This window comes from Paroedura picta, chromosome 14, assembly GCF_049243985.1.
Source record: "Paroedura picta isolate Pp20150507F chromosome 14, Ppicta_v3.0, whole genome shotgun sequence".
Classification (NCBI taxonomy): domain Eukaryota; kingdom Metazoa; phylum Chordata; class Lepidosauria; order Squamata; family Gekkonidae; genus Paroedura; species Paroedura picta.
Genome location: NC_135382.1, coordinates 17,110,987 through 17,128,732, shown reverse-complemented (window position 1 = coordinate 17,128,732; position 17,746 = coordinate 17,110,987). Strand labels below are relative to the sequence as shown.

Sequence of the window (17,746 nt, the reverse complement as noted above, 5' to 3'; positions counted from 1 at the left end):
CTTGATATCCTTGGACCCTGGTTACCATGAGCCCCTGCTGACATGGCAGGGGCTCATGGTAATGGTAGTCCATGGACATCTGGAGAACCACAGTTGGCCACCACTGGATTAGATTGCTGTGATGGGCTCAGCATGAGCTGGGTCTTGATGAACCATTGGGAGGTTTTTCTACTGGTGCCGTATGTAAGTCACTCAGATTTGATTATGTATAATGATATGATGCCAGGGCTACAACAGGTACTTCCTTTATCAGCTTTGCACGACTAAGATGCAGGCCTTTATTTTTCGAACAGCAGAAAGCTTGGCTGTCAAAAATACATGACCATATCTGGGAATTGGCTGGGGGGGCTATATTTTATCCTGACCAGTATATCCATATACCTGATTCTGAAGGCGCCGTAGATAGCAATTCTCAGCAAGTGTCCCATAATTGGACAGCTTCCTCATCCAAGCCCGAGCATTATACTTCAGTGTTACTTGGATGAATTTTCAATAGCTTTAGCATGATCAGTACTTTGATAGGACTGTCTCCATTGTTCACAGTTTGAAGACCAGCTGCCCGAAGACCCCTGTTCCACTCCAGCCTTTATAGAAAGATGAATAGTAGTAAATATGTGTTAACAATTTGTTCATTCAGCCACATGTGGGCTTTCGGTGGGGCCTGACCCTTGGTTTGCCTGCCTGAATGCAACAAGGATGAGGGCCTTTTGAGTCGTTGTCCCAACCCGGTGGAATTCTCTTGTCTGAGAAGACTTGTGCCCTGCAAGACGTGTCTGCATTTGCCTGGCCTCTAAGACAGAGTTATTTCACCGGGAATTCCAGTAAAGCCATTCTGGTTGACCCTGCTATCAACAGAGTAGATTTTTATGCCCTAAGCTGTGTGTAATATTACTTGGTTTTTAATCTAATTTTCTTAGAACTATAGCTTTGCTGTTGTTGCTGTATTATGCTGTATTGTGAGCCTCCCTGAGCCTAATAACATAAATAACGTTCCTGGACAGCCATATAGTGAGTCCTCACATTGTTCAATATTTTAAGCAACCTTATAGAGTAAGTTTTGAGAGCTAGACTGTTTGCTAGTAATGGTAATTAATTATTATTTATTTAATTTATATACCGCCCTCCGAGCAAGCTGGCTCAGGGTGGTGTCCTTCATTTAACATACAACAAGTTAAACCATTCAATTAAAAATGAAAGTTTAAATTAAAAGTTCAAACTACTCAACACATTAAAGCAGTATCAACATCAACAAATGGGTATTTATATCACTTCCCACCCTCCTTTTGCTGGGGGGGGGGGCAGTAGATGCATCTGAACTGTAGCTAAACCTTCCTGATAATTATACCTCCCATCCTCTACTCATTTGTACAGCTGAATTTTGTTTCATTGTATTTATAGATGTGCTTGCACTAAAATTTATAGCTTGAATAAAATGTGGTTGGTCTTAAAGGGGCCACTGGTCTCAAACTTTGTTCTACCATAACCATCTATAAAACTTCAAGATTCAAATCCAGCTGCACAAGCTTCCGAGAAGACAAGCTCACTGACAAAAGGAGCTTTGGATTCTCGCAAGTTTATGCCCCGGAAATCTTGTCCGTTTTTAAGGTCCTATAGGACTTGACTCTTCTACTGCTGACCAACATGGATACCCACCTGAAACTGTGTTCCTTGTAAAACTTTTTTTTTAAATATTAACTTACAAAAATAAAATGATTTCAAAGCATATTTAACAACAAGCCCAACCCTAATAAATTCCTATAATGAAAATCTAGTGCATTTAACTCCTTCTCCTTTCTTAACATAGTGGGTCCCCAGATACTCTCAAGTTTCTCTACATTTTTATTCTTTGGATAGAATGTCAATTTGATCAAAGGATAAGTTTCTTTAATTCTACTGCCCCAGGTATTCAAATCTGGCAGATTCTTATTTTTCCAAATTTTAGCAAAATTCATCCTTGCTGCTGTTAACATATGGAGGACCACAGACAGGTATTCTACTTTCAGTTCAGGAAGGTAGTTTAATAAAACTATTCCTGGTTTCATATGGATCTCTTTTCCTAAGCTTATTGAAATTATTTTAATCACCTTCTCCCAATACATCTTAGCTGTAATACAGATCTTCACTGTAAAACTTGTATTCCATAAGCCCATTGTAAAACCTAAGAGGGTTCAGCATCCTTAGGTATAATGGATCACTTTTATCGCTGAGGTGAAAAACATCTTCCAGGTATTTTCTTTCTTTCTTTCTTTCTTTCTTTCTTTCTTTCTTTCTTTCTTTCTTTCTTTCTTTCTTTCTTTCTTTCTTTCTTTCTTTCTTTCTTTCTTTCTTTCTTTCTTTCTTTCTTTCTTTCTTTCTTTCTTTCTTCATATTCTTTTGTTCGTCTTGTTTATAATCCATATATGTCAGGCAGGCTCAAAAGTACAAGTGTGCATTTAAGTCTAAGAACTGGGGGGATCTCCATTTCTTTCCCCATTTTCTGTGTTTTAATATGACTGGACAAAAAGGAGAGTGTCCTTGCTCCTCTTGTTCCTAAGTATTTGGTTTGGCATTGGATGCAAGGCCTCAGATACCGGCTGACGTGCCAGCAACTGACTGCGGTGGGCAAATGCAAAGATTTAATTTCAGAAAGTGTGTTTATCTTTCACCAGAGGCCCCGTTAATGATAGTCCTCCAAGCCCTACGTTTTACCACCGACACATGTTAAGTGACCTCTTTTCCGGGGTTTTTGAAGAGTGCGGTGTCACGTTGAGTGCCTTTAAATAGCCGCTTCTCTTGTCACTTCAGGCCCCTTCCTCGTGGCTCCCCCCACTTTCCCACCGTCCCAAGCACTGTAAAACCAAAAGCAATAAATATCACATTCGACTGTTGGACATGTCCAAATTTGGAAGTAAAACTGTTTGCAAGGAGTTGTGTAATCAGTCCGCAGTCGGAGAGATTGGTATCGAACTCGAATGATCAAAGCGTTGTCAACATCAGACACCGCAGAACACAGATTGGTCCAACTGATACATATAAACGAGGTCTTACGAGTTGGGTTTTGTCGTTACCCGTTCTCGGCGTGACCTTGTGACCACCCCGCCAGTGCCAAAAGTGACAGTGCGGACGAGGTCACGGAGAGTTCCTGAGCTCAGTTTCCTGCTCGGTCAGCTAGGCCTGTTTTGTGGCTTTCGTAAGATTAAAGAAACATTTACATTGAGGTTCTAGGAGCATTTTCACGCTGCTGCTTGCCCTAGTTCAAAAAAGCAGCGTAAACCCAGAAGATTAAGTAAGGGATTTGTGAGAAGTTGTAGTGTAAGATGAGTTGGTGCACCTGGCTCTCCTTGAACAAGGCCTAGTGAAGCCGTGCCCTGTGCCTACCAAGATCAAGAAATAAGCTTTCACATTTTTCATATCTGGAAAAATCCATGTGATAGTTGGGCATCTGGAAATGAGGACTCAGTGAGAGTAGTAGCATCGCTTGATCTGTATTACTGAAGCTCGATTTCGTTCATGCGTATTTGCAAGCAAGTTTCTAACCCTCCCCCCAATCATTCATTCATTCATTCATTCATTCATTCATTCATTCATTCATTCACTATATTTGTATATCGCCATCCCCTGAGGCTCAGGGTGGTTCAGAAGGTGGTTCACACAGTTTTTGTGTCAAATAGAAATACAGCAGGGGTACTAGTAATAATATCAGAGAATAACAATTTAACAGGATAACCATCAAACAGGTCTATGGTTCAGTTCAGGTCCATAGATTCCTGGGAGGGAGGTCCAGGGGCCCAGCTGGTATTGCTGGTTCCAGTCGACCTCAACCTCAACCAAATGCCTGGCAGAAGAGCTCCCTTTTGCAGCCTCAGAGAAATGTTTTAGCTCTATTTGATTACTTTTTAAAATAGTGTGGATAGCTAGCTTTGCAAATCTGTATGTCATCTAAAATGTGCTGTAACTTAAAAAGAAACTTGTTACAGAGCTAGGGAGAGAGGAGAAATAAGGTATATAAAATTTTAATTGGGCTTTTAATTTTTTATGCAAAACACTACCATTAGAAACTAGTGGAAACACAGTTTTCCCAATGTAACTTTCGGGAATTGGTCCAAAAAAATCTTTTTTTCACCTGCAAAGGTAGACCTGCGTTATCCCTGTAATGTTCAAAGCTTCTTTCAAGGGGCTTCTTGAGATCCAGTTTGGTGTAGTGGTTAGGAGTGCGGACTTCTCTGGCATGCCAGGTTCGATTCTGCACTCCCCCACATGCAGCCAGCTGGGTGACCTTGGGCTCCCCACGGCACTGATAAAACTGTTCTGACCGAGCAGTGATATCAGGGCTCTCTCAGCCTCACCCACCTCACAGGGTGTCTGTTGTGGGGAGAGGAAAGGGAAGGCGACTGTAAGCCACTTTGAGCCGCCTCCTCCTCCTCCTCCTCCTCCTCCTCCTCCTCCTCCTCTTCCTCTTCCTCTTCCTCTTCCTCTTCTTCTTCTTCTTCTCAGTCTTATCCTGCCATCCTACTTTAAGAGGCGCTGCTCAAGAAATGTAATGCCAACTCCTCCTTGGATCCCAGAATGTCCTTTGGACCCCTTTGCATGTGTCTGTGTCTGGGAATCTCTCTTGCAAACACTCATTCTCCTGGTGCCATCTCTCACACTTCCATAAAGGCATGTCCCCACTGTTGTGCCTGTTCACCCATGGCATCTGTACCGGACTGTGTGTACAGCAGTTCTTCATTGTTCCAGGACAGCCCCTCTGGCATTTGGTGCTCCGCTGAGTAAAACAAAACATAAGCCTTCTTCCTTCCCATCAGGAATTAAGCACCACACCAGAGATCAGAGGTAGTGCAGAATTGACCTGCTTAGAACACCAACTGCTGGGATCAAAAAAGACTCCTGGGGAAGCAGACAGTTTCTTTTAGCAGAGAACTCTCATGAACATAACTTACTTTGATGAGAGGCTCTAACTACAGTATTGTAAGAATGTCTTTATTAGAGCAGTAAAGTTCTTATAAAACGACACTGAGCACTTACCTCTCTGGATAAAATTTGTAACGGAGGAAGAGCTTCCCTAAAGCTCAAACTGTGTTGAGCTTCATTAGTTTCTGCTTGCACCCATTACCTTCCCCTAACCAGTGTGAAGTTTGCTTCCCAGTTGAAATTCTACAAACTTTTACCCAGCCAAGAAATCCTACTTCATTTAAAGATTGGTCATTCTCAGCACATCCTAGAGCTGTAATAGTAGCTTGCTCCTGTGGTCAGAAAGTTAAGCTGTATTCTGCAAGGCTCTTCTTGCAGCTTGGCTAATGCTTTCAGGGGTGTTTATTAAATTTCCAAGCGGCTTCTTGCTCGAGCTGCTTACAGACAATGAGTCTGCAATACACCTGTTAGTGTGCAGTGTGCAATTTTGTCCACTGAATGCAAATTAAGTTATCCTTGTTTACGGGACGAGAAAAGCTAGCTCCTGTTTACATTCCAGTGTCCGACTGACAAATTGTTTATAATTTGATTTATATACCGCCACTCCCAGCATTGCTGGCTCGTGGCGGTTCACAGCATATATGTACAATAAAAATCAATTCATAAAACATCAATACAAAGTTAAAACATCCTCAGATTGTGAAATCTAAGAGGGACTTTCCCCACCACCTTTCCAGTCTAGATAAATCTGCTAGATAAAAATAGGATTGGCCCATCGTATAGCATTTCTCGGTGATCTTATTTGTGTCTTTGTATAGAACAGAAAACCTCAGGCTTTCCAGAGATTTGGGGGCTACTTTCCCCACAAAACTGTTGCATGATCCAGCTCACACCATCTGGTCCTGAGAAGAGGGAGCTCCACCCCACTTGAACACACTCACTTTCTCTGTCTCACAGGCCTGCAGGCACTCACACAACCAGAAAGGAGTATTCCTGGCTGACTTAGAGCCACCCTAACATCTTTCGGTGGTATTCCTGGATGACTTAGAGCCACCCTAACATCTTTAGGTGATAGCTGCTGAGAAGGAGATATTGGGCTGAAGTGTCTGTATAAAGTTTCAGAGGTGCATCCAGAAGATACGAGGAGGTGGAAGAGTGAAACCCATCATCAGGAGCCATAACTGGGGTGGCCAGCCTCCAAGCGGGACCCGAGGATCCAGTTCATCTCTAGACTACATAGATAAGCTCCCTTGGGGAAAATGGATGGGTTGGAGGGTGGACTCTATATATAGGTCCCTGAGCTTTCCTGACCTGGAATGGAAACCCTGCGTCTCATCCCCTGCCAGTGGCCAGAGGCAGTCTGTCTCTGTTAATTTGCTAAAGTTCTGTGAGTTGGTAATTGTTTGCGTTTTAATGTCCCCTTGGGGAACAATGACGAGAGAGTGGAAGATTTGTGTAGTAAGAAATGGCCCCCCTCCCCTGTCTCCATCTTACTGAAAGGATAGTTCACGTGCGTGCCTTTCAATAAAACACAGTAGTGAGGTTCCTACAAACCGCATTTAACATACAGTGCAATTGTTTTTTGACTGCATGCTATGGAAGGCACAGGGCAAACCCTGGCAAACCTTTAATCAAGCTGGAGATTTGTCGTGGTATGTATGTTTCAGTTTTTTCCGGGTAAGCTTGCTGCCTGAAATGGCGGCCTCCCACTGCAGTCCTGTGTGGAAATACTCCGGTCCAAGCTTAGACAGGAGTAACACTGCACAGGATTGCACTGATGCCTATTCACAAATTCACAAACCTCCAGCTTCCATTTTAAGCAGCAAGCTGACCGGACACTCACTGCGTGGTGATCTGCAAGGAAGGAAGGAAGGGCTCTAGCCTTCTATTTATATGATGCTAAAATACTTAAATACCGCCTTTCTTCGCACACAGAGAGCTCATAGTGAATCTTCCTGGCAAAGAGCTTAACGTCTGATCCGTTTCTCTCTCAGGCAGGTAACGGCTTCCTGCACGGAAGTCGTTCAGACCTCCATGCCAAGCAGCAGGCTCCTCTCTCCCCCACCACGCGGAAGGACTCTGCCCAGGCCTGCCAGTGGGCTAGGGAGCTTGCTTGCGCACAGCTCCGGAGCCACTGCTTGTGCATGGTGCCAATGTGCAAAAGGGTAGCTCTGGATTGAGGGTGGGTTCAGCTCTTGTCTCTAAACCCCTGTTTTGGGCAAACGGGCTTCCACAGGTGCAGAAATACCGTTTGCGCTTTCTGTAAAAAAAAAAAACAAATTGGAAGAATAGCTCAGTGACTGCAGCGTGATAATGTTCGTGTTCCATTAGCGATTCTTACGGCCTGCTAAATTTATTTATTTATTTTGGCCTGGTTTTGTATATTTCTTCTTCTTTCCCTCTTAAGCTAGGCATACGCTTCGTTTTCCAGGTTTGTTAAAAATGGGGGAGGGGGGAGGAAATAAGATAAATGGGAGAATTGTTCTGCAGTATTTGACTTAGGGATTTTAGAAAATATTTCTTGACTGAAGTTCCAGTGAACTCAAGAGCAACTGTTTCCTTTCCTGAGTAACCCTGTGGCGTCTCATGTATTTCCTCTGAAGCATCCGCCGCTGTTAGAGGCAGGAGACTGTGTAGGCCCTCCAATATCTGACTTCTGCAAACAGGTCCACTTCTGTTCCTCTATCGAGGGGGAAGCTCACAAGAGTGTTGAATGAAACGAGCCACTTCCAGCCGGGAAAAAGGGGAGGGCAGCAGCATCAGCAGGTCCTTCTAGAAACCAATCTTTTACTTTTTTTTTTTTTTTACAGCAAGAACTTTTTTTTTTCTTGACTCATGGACCTTCTGGGAGCCAAGCCAAAGCCCTCCGCCCTTAGCCACTCCATCTCCTGGGGCCTGCATAACTGTCCTGGCTTCTTGCCTTGGTCCATCTTGATTTTTCTTGGATCAGATATCTTGAAATGTTCTCGTAGAATGGAAAAGACATTTAAGAGAGCTGCAAAGTGCCTTTCTTAGTATTATCAAACCTTTCGACCAGATTTCTGAAATCTGTAAGTTAGCAGTTTTGTAATATGTAGAGCAGGGGTAGTCAAACTGTGGCCCTCCAGATGTCCATGGGCTACAATTCCCATGAACCTCTGCCAGCAAATTGTAGATAACTTTAGAACCACATGCGCACTGTTCGTCTAAGTTACCTCACATGTTTGGTTAAATACTTCAATAGAGGAGGGAAGGAGCATGTCGCTATGAGTTCCTTAAAAAAAAGAGAGAGAACAATTGGAGGAAAGGAATCACAGGTGGATCCTACTTGAAAACTGGTGATAGGGAGCATCTGTGTTCTTTTAGTTAGGAGCTCTTCATATTCAGCAGCATGCTGCAAGTGGGAGCATCAAAGCCCCTCTATGATTTCCTCTCAGTACTGTCTACACCAGGCTTTCTCAACCAGGGTTTTATGGAAACCTGGGTTTCCTTTACGGTTCTGGAAGGGTTTCCCAAATAGGTGGGAGTTAGTTAGTTAGTTAGTTAGTTAGTTAGTTAGTTAGTTAGTTAGTTAGTTAGTTAGTTAGTTAGTTAGTTAATTGTATTATAACCATCTTTAAAGGGCTGTCATATAGAGCAGGGGTAGTCAACCTGTGGGCCTCCAGATGTCCATGGACTACAATTCCCATAAGCTAACGCTGGCAGGGGCTCATGGGAATTGTAGTCCATGGACATCTGGAGGCCCACAGGTTGACTACCCCTGATATAGAGGATGGATCAGAGTTGTTTTCTGTTGCCCCAGAGAGTCGGACCAGAACCAGAGGGTTGAAATTAATTCAAAAGAATTTTCGGCTAAACATCCGGAAGAAGTTCCTGACAGTCAGAGCGGTTCCTCAGTGGAACAGGCTTCCTGGGAGGTGGTGGCTTCTCCATCCTTGGAAGTTATTAAGCAGAGGCTGGATAGTCATCTGACAGAAATGCTGATTTTATGAACTTAGGCGGATTGTGAATGGGGATTGTGCAAACTCCACGCAGCTTGAAAGAAGCAGAAGTTCCAGCGTCCTATCTCAGAGCCACAAATCCTGCGAATCCCACTGTTGCATAGAAAGAGGCTGAATAAATTAATGCTGAAAGAAACCAAGGTGGATCCTTTAACCTCAGAGGACATAGGCAGTACAAACATGTCAGGATTCAGTGTACCAATGTCCATTTCTTAGGACTGCTTCATGAATATACAATTTACGTGGGGAGGGAGGGAGGGGACTGAAAAGGTGGTGTAAAAGAGCAGCATTAAGAATTGTCTTGTTTTCAACTCTAGTGCTACATTGCAGAAGTTCAGAAACTTTGGTAACAGCTGGTAGGAAGTATGAAACCCTGAAAACATTTTATTAAATGTGATGATGATAAACCACCTTCTGTCTTTTGTCAGTGGATTCATTGCTGAAATTCTTTTCAGTCATATTTGGGACATCCCCCCCCCCTAAAGTACACTCATTCACAATATTTTGTCAGAAGTGGAAATGTTGAGATGTTTTGTTCGCTGTATTTTGTGGGGGGGAAGGATTGTTTTATGGAAATATGAAAATCTAATGGGCAGGTCAGCTGCGCTGGGCTATTTCAGTGGAACTTTAGAAATTCCTCATATATTATAAGTGAATGTTCTCCTTTTCTTTGTCATAAATCAATGAAAATAAACAAGAAAAGTCCAGCATACATGGGCCGTTTCATCTAGAAATCTTTAAATACTGAAGAATTCATACTAAAATGAATGCCAAATACTGGCTTTGTTTGGGAATTCAGTAACAAAAGAGAGTGCTGGGGCAAAACCATGTGTATTTTTAAATTATCATTAAAATAAATCCTCCTTAGAAGTTCACATCTTGCAATCATATGTGAGAAATGTATTGTCAGTATATCATTGGCCTGGAACAATACAGTTCTGGCCCTTGCCACTTATCTGTCTCAGCTGGTAATAAGTAAACAAAGAAGGGCATTTACCCTTGCAAGATGCTCTGTCTTGCCTTCAGCTCTTGTAGAGGGTCGCTATAAGAACATTCCCCTTTCACTGAGACAATGTTTTTGTGGGAGTGGCAAAATTGATACAAGAGAGCATATATTGTTCCACTGCCCTGCTTATGTAGACATTCGTAGCAACGTGATTGAACCACTCCTTTAAAAATTGCCAGAACATCATGATGTAGATCAGTAGTCCCCAACCTTTTTATCACCGGGGACCACTCAACGCCTTTTACTGAGGCCTGGTGGGGGGGGGGGGAGTTTACTCCTCTACTCTCAACCACTGCCCTAACGCTCTCTGATCGCTATGGTAATGTTTAAACATCCCTTCCAAATAAGATACAGACACGCCACAACAATGAACATAAGGAACATTTTATTTTCATGGAAATTTTAACTCATGACAATGACAAATCAGTGGGAACCCTGAGCTTGTTTCTCTGCAATGAGAGAGTCCCATCTGGGAGTGATGGGAGACAATGACCCCCGAAGTGTGTTGTAAAGGGCCGGGGGGGGGGGTGAAGTAAAGGGCTGGGGGGGGGAGAAGGCGTCCTTTGGGGCCCACCTCCAATTAGTCGAAGGACCACATGTGGTCCGCGGCCCACAATTTGGGGATCGCTAATATAGATTGAGCAAAGAGGCTGCTAAGTGATGAATCCCCCCAGGTGACAACTCAGCTGGCTATGTTTTGTGCCACCACCATAAAAATCCGATGCTCTAAAGTAGCATAATTTTAAGTTCTACTTTATGATCTGTTTTAAATTGTATTACATTAAATGACCAAATTCTTTTGGTCTCCTATGTATTGACTTCATATAACTTGGTCTGAACGACTGTAATAAAGTTTGATTGATTGACAGTGCTTAATCTGTTGACGTTATCTAGTAATCCAAATGCAGAAATGTCTAGCAGTAACCTAAAGCAATGCCTAGTTAGGGGGTGGGTAAACTGTGGCCCTCCAGATGTCCATGGACTACAAGTCCCATGAGCCCCTGCCAGCAAATGCAAATGCTGGCAGGGGCTCATGGGACTTGTAGTCCATGAACATCTGGAGGGCCACAGTCTGCCCACCCCTGGCCTAGTTGATAGCTAAGGACGTTTCCTTGCAAATAAAATAATGACCAGGCTTTGCCTTATCCTGTCATATTTGAAGATGGAAAGAAACCAGCCATGTGATGATGCTATGCAATATGTATCATGAGCCGAATTCCCGCATAAGATTGTTTGAGTCAGATAAAGTGTTTGGGTTAAATAGTTTTCATGATCCGTGTGAATGCCGATGTCTTTCCTAAGCGTGTCCTTTTCCCCCTTCTCCTGACAGCTTGATCAAGTTATCCGTCAACGTAGCCTGTCCAGTTTGGAACTGTTCCTTTCATGTGCACAGAAGCAACTCAGTGCTCTGTTACAAGAAGAGCCTCCGTCGACTGCTGAAGAACAAACTAGCCTTCTCCCTTGAGCTGACTTTATGAAGCTGCCCATCGGAATGCTGCAGATGATCTCTCTAAGACCTTGGGGATTGTGGTTGTTGATTCAGGACCAATCAGGTGGCCTAATTAGTTGTTGTATGTTTTCATGATCAACCTGTAGTCAGCTGTAATGCTAACGCCCATGAAATCTAACAGTTGAGATTATAGGGGTTAGATAACCTGGTTTGTGCATTTTCAGAATGGCCCAGGAATGTTCCATTTTTTTCCATTTAATATTTTTTATCAGAATGAATGCAAAAAACAAAACAGAGCCATTAATTATCCCCATTTCATTCAGACAGAAAGTTGTTGCATGCTTACTTCTATTCTAATTTTACAAATTATAAAATGTACAAAAACCATATACTAGCGTAACATGCAGTCCTTAACCCCTTCCCATTTCTACCCATGTGCCTTATAATATTACTATAGTGGGAAAGGGTATGTCCTCTAGTATTGTAACACTAGCTAGTTTCAAAAATGAATTCCCCCTACACTCTGATGGGAAGTAATATTAAAGTTTTTGGCATATAAGGGAGTTCAAAGAAGACGCAAATTTAACACTAAAAGGCGACTTTTATATTCTTCCCTGGAATAAAAAATGGCTGTCAGCTTGCTGGAAGATGATGTTGCTGCACAGACAAACATTCATGTGGATGTTTCAAAAAATCTGTTCTTTGCTCTTAGCATCAGCATTCTCTGTGACTGGCATCCCTATCCTTAACAATACCAGCCCTTGGACAGGACCCTGCGGTACACGGCTGGTCACCTTCCTCTAAGATGAAGATGAATCTTGCGAAGGGTTAAAGAATTGTTGAGACTTGTAAATAAATTAATATAATATAATAAAATTAATACATATTTACAAATGTACCTGACAGCTTCAGCTGGGTGCAAGAACACTACTGGTTGTTGTCAGCCACTGATTGTGCCGTGCACATTGAGCAAAATGAGCAGATTTACAGCTGATCTGTTTTCTGAGAGAAGAATTGAAGGTCGACGCAGGGCTGCTGAATCCCAGACTTGGAGCTACCATAGTTTGAAATGAAACCAGAGCCTGTCCTTCAGCCTTGGAAGACTACAGAAGCTTAATGAAACACAAAGTATGCATCTCTCCTAAGGATTGACATTTTGCCAGCCTCCTTCTCCTGAATACTCTTTTATAAATCCTGTCTCCTGAGACGGATTCCCTAACTTGCCTCAGGGGAAGTTAAATCCTATCTGAAGAAAAATGGCCCTTTAAGGGCTTTAGACTCCAACGTCCCCCTCCCATCTGCTCTGTCAAGGCTCCAAAGGCCCTGTGCGGCTGTTCAGTAGCGTTTAAGGGAAATGATCTGTCTGTCACAGATCTGTAGTGACCCAGGGGATGCCCAGTTCATTTCTGTCCTGTCAACGGGCAACACTTTAGTTATAAATTAACCATAAGCCCTTTTACTTGTACAATGCCAAAATCAAAATGTTGGATCATGAGATGCCACCCTGGTAGCTTTCTGTGGTTCTTTTTTCTATTGTGCAGCCAGCATGAAGTTGACTAGTTTGCTCCAAGGGTGATGTTCCCGCCCTGTTTGTATGGCTTTAATTCCCCAAGTGCCCACACTATGACCAGACACAATGGCTGGCAAGTGCTGCTCGCATTCCAGCAACTTGCTTTCCATGTTATCAATACTCTTCCTTAACCCCCATTGGGGATGCAAAGTTTATACTTGCAACAGCCCTGCAAAGTGTGTGGGGTTAATAGCGTGACTGCCCCAAGGTCACCTATGGTAGAAACAAAATAGGGTGCATTTAGAGCAGCCTTTCTCAATTATTTTAGAGCCTCTTGTGGCGCAGGGTGGTAAAGCAGCTGACATGCTGTCTGAAGCTCTGACCATGAGGCTGGGAGTTTGATCCCAGCAGCCGGCTCAAGGTTGACTCAGCCTTCCATCCTTCCAAGGTTGGTAAAATGAGTACCAAGCTTGGGGGGGGGGGTAAAATGGTAATGACTGGGGAAGGGAATGGCAAAACCACCCGGTATTGAGTCTGCCATGAAAACGCTAGAGGGCGTCACCCCAAGGGTCAGACATGACTTGGTGCTTGCACAGGTGCTTGCACCTTTACCTTTTCTCAACTATTTTACCATTGAAAATCCCCTGAAACATTCCTCAGGTTTTGAGAAACCCCAGAACTGGTGCCATCATGCAGAATATATTTGGGAAACTAGCTGTGAACATGTGCACCTGGGGCCCCTCCCCTTCACACCCCCTCCAGGCCCATCTTCAGCCATTTTGGGGGGGGAATCATGTCACCCAATAAATATTCAACAAATTTTAAAAATATATAAAAATTAACTCCCACCCATTACCCTTCAAGGGTCTTCAACAAACCCCATGGTCTCATGAAGCCTTAGTTGAAAGAAAATCTGCTTTAGAGGAGTGGTAGTCAACCTGTGGTCCTCCAGATGTCCACGGACTACAATTCCCATGCAAATGCTGGCAGGGGCTCATGGGAATTGTAGTCCGTGGACATCTGGAGGACCACAGGTTGACTACCCCTGCTTTAGAGGATCTAGATCCATTTCCTACCTGGTCAGTGCAACTGCCCCAAATCCTCAAATACATATGCACCTTTTACCTTAGTGTGGACAAACTACACTAATTTGCTCCTTTCACAGTAAGACTTAAGCATATCTGATTGATTGGTTTTTCTGATATTTATGTTTCAATTTTATGCTTAGTACCTTTAGGGTTCAGTTCAATTTCATAATTTGCATTTGAAAGACCTGAAATCTCAGCGGTTAGTCTCTTAAAGGTTCCAAAGGTTCATTCTGCACACACCAACAGGCTTCCGAGCAAACTGGCCTGAGCCATCCGGGCACTCTTGCTGAGTAGCAGACACACTGCTCTGTCACTTTATTACAGGGAGTTGACTCCGTGGCTATACTGGCCCTCAGATGTCCCCCGCTTTCCCCTGTATCTTGCTAAATCAGAGCTCCTGAACTATTTTTCAGGCTTCGAAGTGCCCTGGAACCAGACTGGAATTAAACCTTGCATTAAGAAAAATGATTTTTAAACTGCTCTTTGCTCCGACTCCTCCTTCCTGTCTCTTAAGCTTCCAAGGGCTTTCACATTCAAACCAGGTTCAAAGGGGTTGATTGTCTTTCAGAAAATGGCCATGGCTTTGGCCTGACCTTCTCTGTCTGTCTCTCTCAGTTAGACTGCAAAACAGTGGATACTGAATGTGTGGCTTCAGAAGACCAAAAGCATCTGTTATGTGACCCTGGGAAAAGTTAGGGTTGACTTTAGGCTATGGGTACCGACCGTTTCAGTCTTTGAGTGAATTCAGCCACATCCCCCCCCCCCCCCCGATGCAGCACCTGACGCTGAACACTTTCTTCAATAACTCTTCCAATGCAACTTCACCAGGAATGAAAGGCGGTGATTCCAGGGGCTACTGCAGTATGCATTCCTGTTCTTCTGGGCATGAACAACAGGAATTAGGGTTGCTTCTGTAGGAGGCTTTGTAAAAAATTGTCCTCTTTCCCCCCACTTCTTTTTATCTGGCTGTCTGCTGAATCCATCTCTTCAACATCTGAAGAATGCCGAACAGAAAATCAGGATGTCGATACCATTGGCCATGGCTTCAGATCTCAGGGAGCTTCAAATGCCATTTCTTCCTCTCTTGGATGGGCAAATGTTGCTGTTCTTATTTTTCAAAGTACAATCTGGGACAGGGTACCCTCTAGTTAGGTGCAGAGAAAGAAGCCATAGCATTGAGCCTCACGGGTGCCCCAGAAAAGTGGAAAGACGCTGGCACCGCATACCCAACCCCGCCTGGTTCAGTTCCTACATGGGGAAAGCCCCAAGCAAGCACAGCTTCAGGCCTAAGTTGAAAAACGTGAGTGTTCGAATTCCTTGAATGGAATGCTTGTTAACGTAGGGCCATAAATAAATTTATCATCATGTTGCACACATGTACAAACTTTCTTTTCATGTCCAATAGATTTGGCTTCCAAAGTGGAAAAATTCAACCTTTGCTGCTAGAAAAATAGTAGAGAACACATTAGACATTCAGGTCAACTGAATTGTAGGAGCTGATCTTGGATGGCTGCATGGCCAGGGTGGCTTAGTCGTTAAGAGAGGCGGGAATTAATCCCAGGAACCGGATTTGAGTCCCTGCTTCTCCACATGCAGCCAACCAGGTGACTTCAGATCAGTCATAGTTCTTGCAGAGCTTTTATCACAGAGCAGTTCTCTCAAAGCTCTCCCAGACCCATCTACTCCAGAGGGTGTTGTGAGCAGAGGAAGGGCGAGGTGTTTGTAGGCCACTTTGGGACCCCCTCTATGTAATGAAAAGCAAGGAATTAAAAAACAGTTCTCTTCAAAGATGCTGGCTAGAGTCCAAAGACTTCATATAGGCCTGATGAAGAACTTTGGCACCCCCAGGAAGATTCCCCCCATTTTTTTCCTTTAAAGAAAGCCCTCTTTGCTTGCTGTAAGGCTGTAGAGCCCCTATGTCTAAGAAACACAAGCTCCACATCCCTCTGTGTTGTGCAGGACTAGGTATATACTCAAAGGTATTAAGCATATAGAATATTTCAAAATTTGGAACCAATAAATGTTCTGGGAGGTTGATTTTAGAATGCAGAACACTTACCTAAAGGTCCTAAGTCCTCAAAAGAAGTGTTCTAGCAAAAGTTACAAGACTGGACATTTAATTTACAGGCTCGGATTGAATAAACTTGAAGGTGTCTGGAAAAGTCATAGCTTAGTCTCATGTGTGTCATACCAGGAAAATCACTGCAGGACTAAAGTTAATGTGATTATAAATAGCCTTTTAGTGTTCATTTATTTGTCTTAACTGTTGCCTATAAAATGCACTTTATTTTTTAAAAAAACGGTAAAGTATACCTTGCTTCAGCTCAAAATAAAAAGTGTGTGTTAGCCATTTATATAAACAATGCACAATTAGAAGTAATAGATGAATTAAAAGACCCAGAAGGAACATATAATCCTAAAAATGAGACTCCCATGTTAGCAACAATTTATGCGCCAAACAATGCTGAAGTTTGAGAACTTTTCCAAACTGTTCTAGAATTTCAAGATGAAGATTTAATGGTTTTTGGAGCCATGAACAGAGTATGAGATCCAAAGAAGGACAGATCCAGGAATTTTAAATGTGGGAAATTTCCCCAAAATGTATTCCAGAATTTGGAAATGCTGGAATCAGAAGATGTCTGAAGGCTCAAGCACCCAGAGGGCAGAGACTTAACTTTCTTCTCCAATAGATATTAAGCATATGTGATGGATATTTTAAAAAACTAGCAAATCTAGACAGAGATTCAACCTAAGATATTTGCAGGCCATGATGCCATAGAAGTAGTTTGGCAATGGAACAGAAAACTGAGAGGAAGATGGAGGCTAAATGATGCATCTCCATGGCAAGATGATATCTCAAGGAAGTATTTAAAAAACCTGGATGAATTTTAATAAACACTACAGAAGAAATGTCCTCAGCATTTGGGAAGCAACCAAAGCTTTTATCAAAAGAACCTACCACAAAAAAGAAACAAGAAAAATCAGAACACACCATGATAATAGCAGGAAAAAAATCCAACGATTTGGAAGAACATTTTAAAATCTTCATAAAGACGTGTTAGCAGAGATGAGACAATTAGACATGTTAGAAATGGAAGAGATACAGAAAACATTAAAATATTGAAAAGGCATTTTGAGCATGTGAACAAACCTGGCAGATATTTGGCAGATTGTCAGAAAAGGGGGAATCAAATTACATATGCAGAAAAAGAAATACAAGAAACATCTATCAATGTTCTCTTAGGATTACACTAGAAGTCTGTTTCTTCTATATAATGTTAATATATAAAGGAATCAGGTATTCAACAGTCTTACAGTCATACAGATATATTTCTTTCCTGAAAGTAGCTTACAAAATCTTTGCTACAATTCTGGCAGAAAAATTATTCACATTGATCAAGCAGGCTTTATGGTAAAGAGACATATGAAAGATAGCATAGATATCTAATAGATGCAGTTGAATTTGTAAACAAGAGGAGAAAGAAAGCAGTGTGTTTATTTTTTGATACAGAGAAAGTGTTTGACAATTTAATGTAACTTATTTTATTGAATCAAAATTTAATCTGTGGCCTTGAATTCTGGATCTGATAGCAAAGTAAATATTTGAACCAATAATCTAAGATTTTAATAAATGAGAAATTAATGAAACAATTTCTGTAGAAAAAAAGAACATGCTAGAAATGTCCTTTTTCACAACTATTTATCCTAGCATTAAAGACTTTAGCTACAAAGATCAGACAAGGGGAAAAGGATTAAAGGAATAAAAGTAGATGGACGATAAAGAATTTGGAATGAAAAGATATTCAAACAATGTGGTTCTAA

General features: G+C 42.4%; 1 protein-coding gene across 1 annotated transcript in view; it reads left to right on the top strand.

The window, feature by feature from the left end:
- CCDC91 (coiled-coil domain containing 91) overlaps positions 1–11,713 on the top strand; it is a 118,443-nt gene extending 106,730 nt beyond the window's left edge. The window contains exon 13 of the mRNA XM_077310086.1: positions 11,207–11,713. Coding sequence (XP_077166201.1) covers positions 11,207–11,341 — 135 coding nt within the window. The 3' untranslated portion in view covers positions 11,342–11,713. The remainder of the gene's footprint in view (positions 1–11,206) is intronic.
- The last annotated feature ends 6,033 nt before the right edge of the window (positions 11,714–17,746 follow it).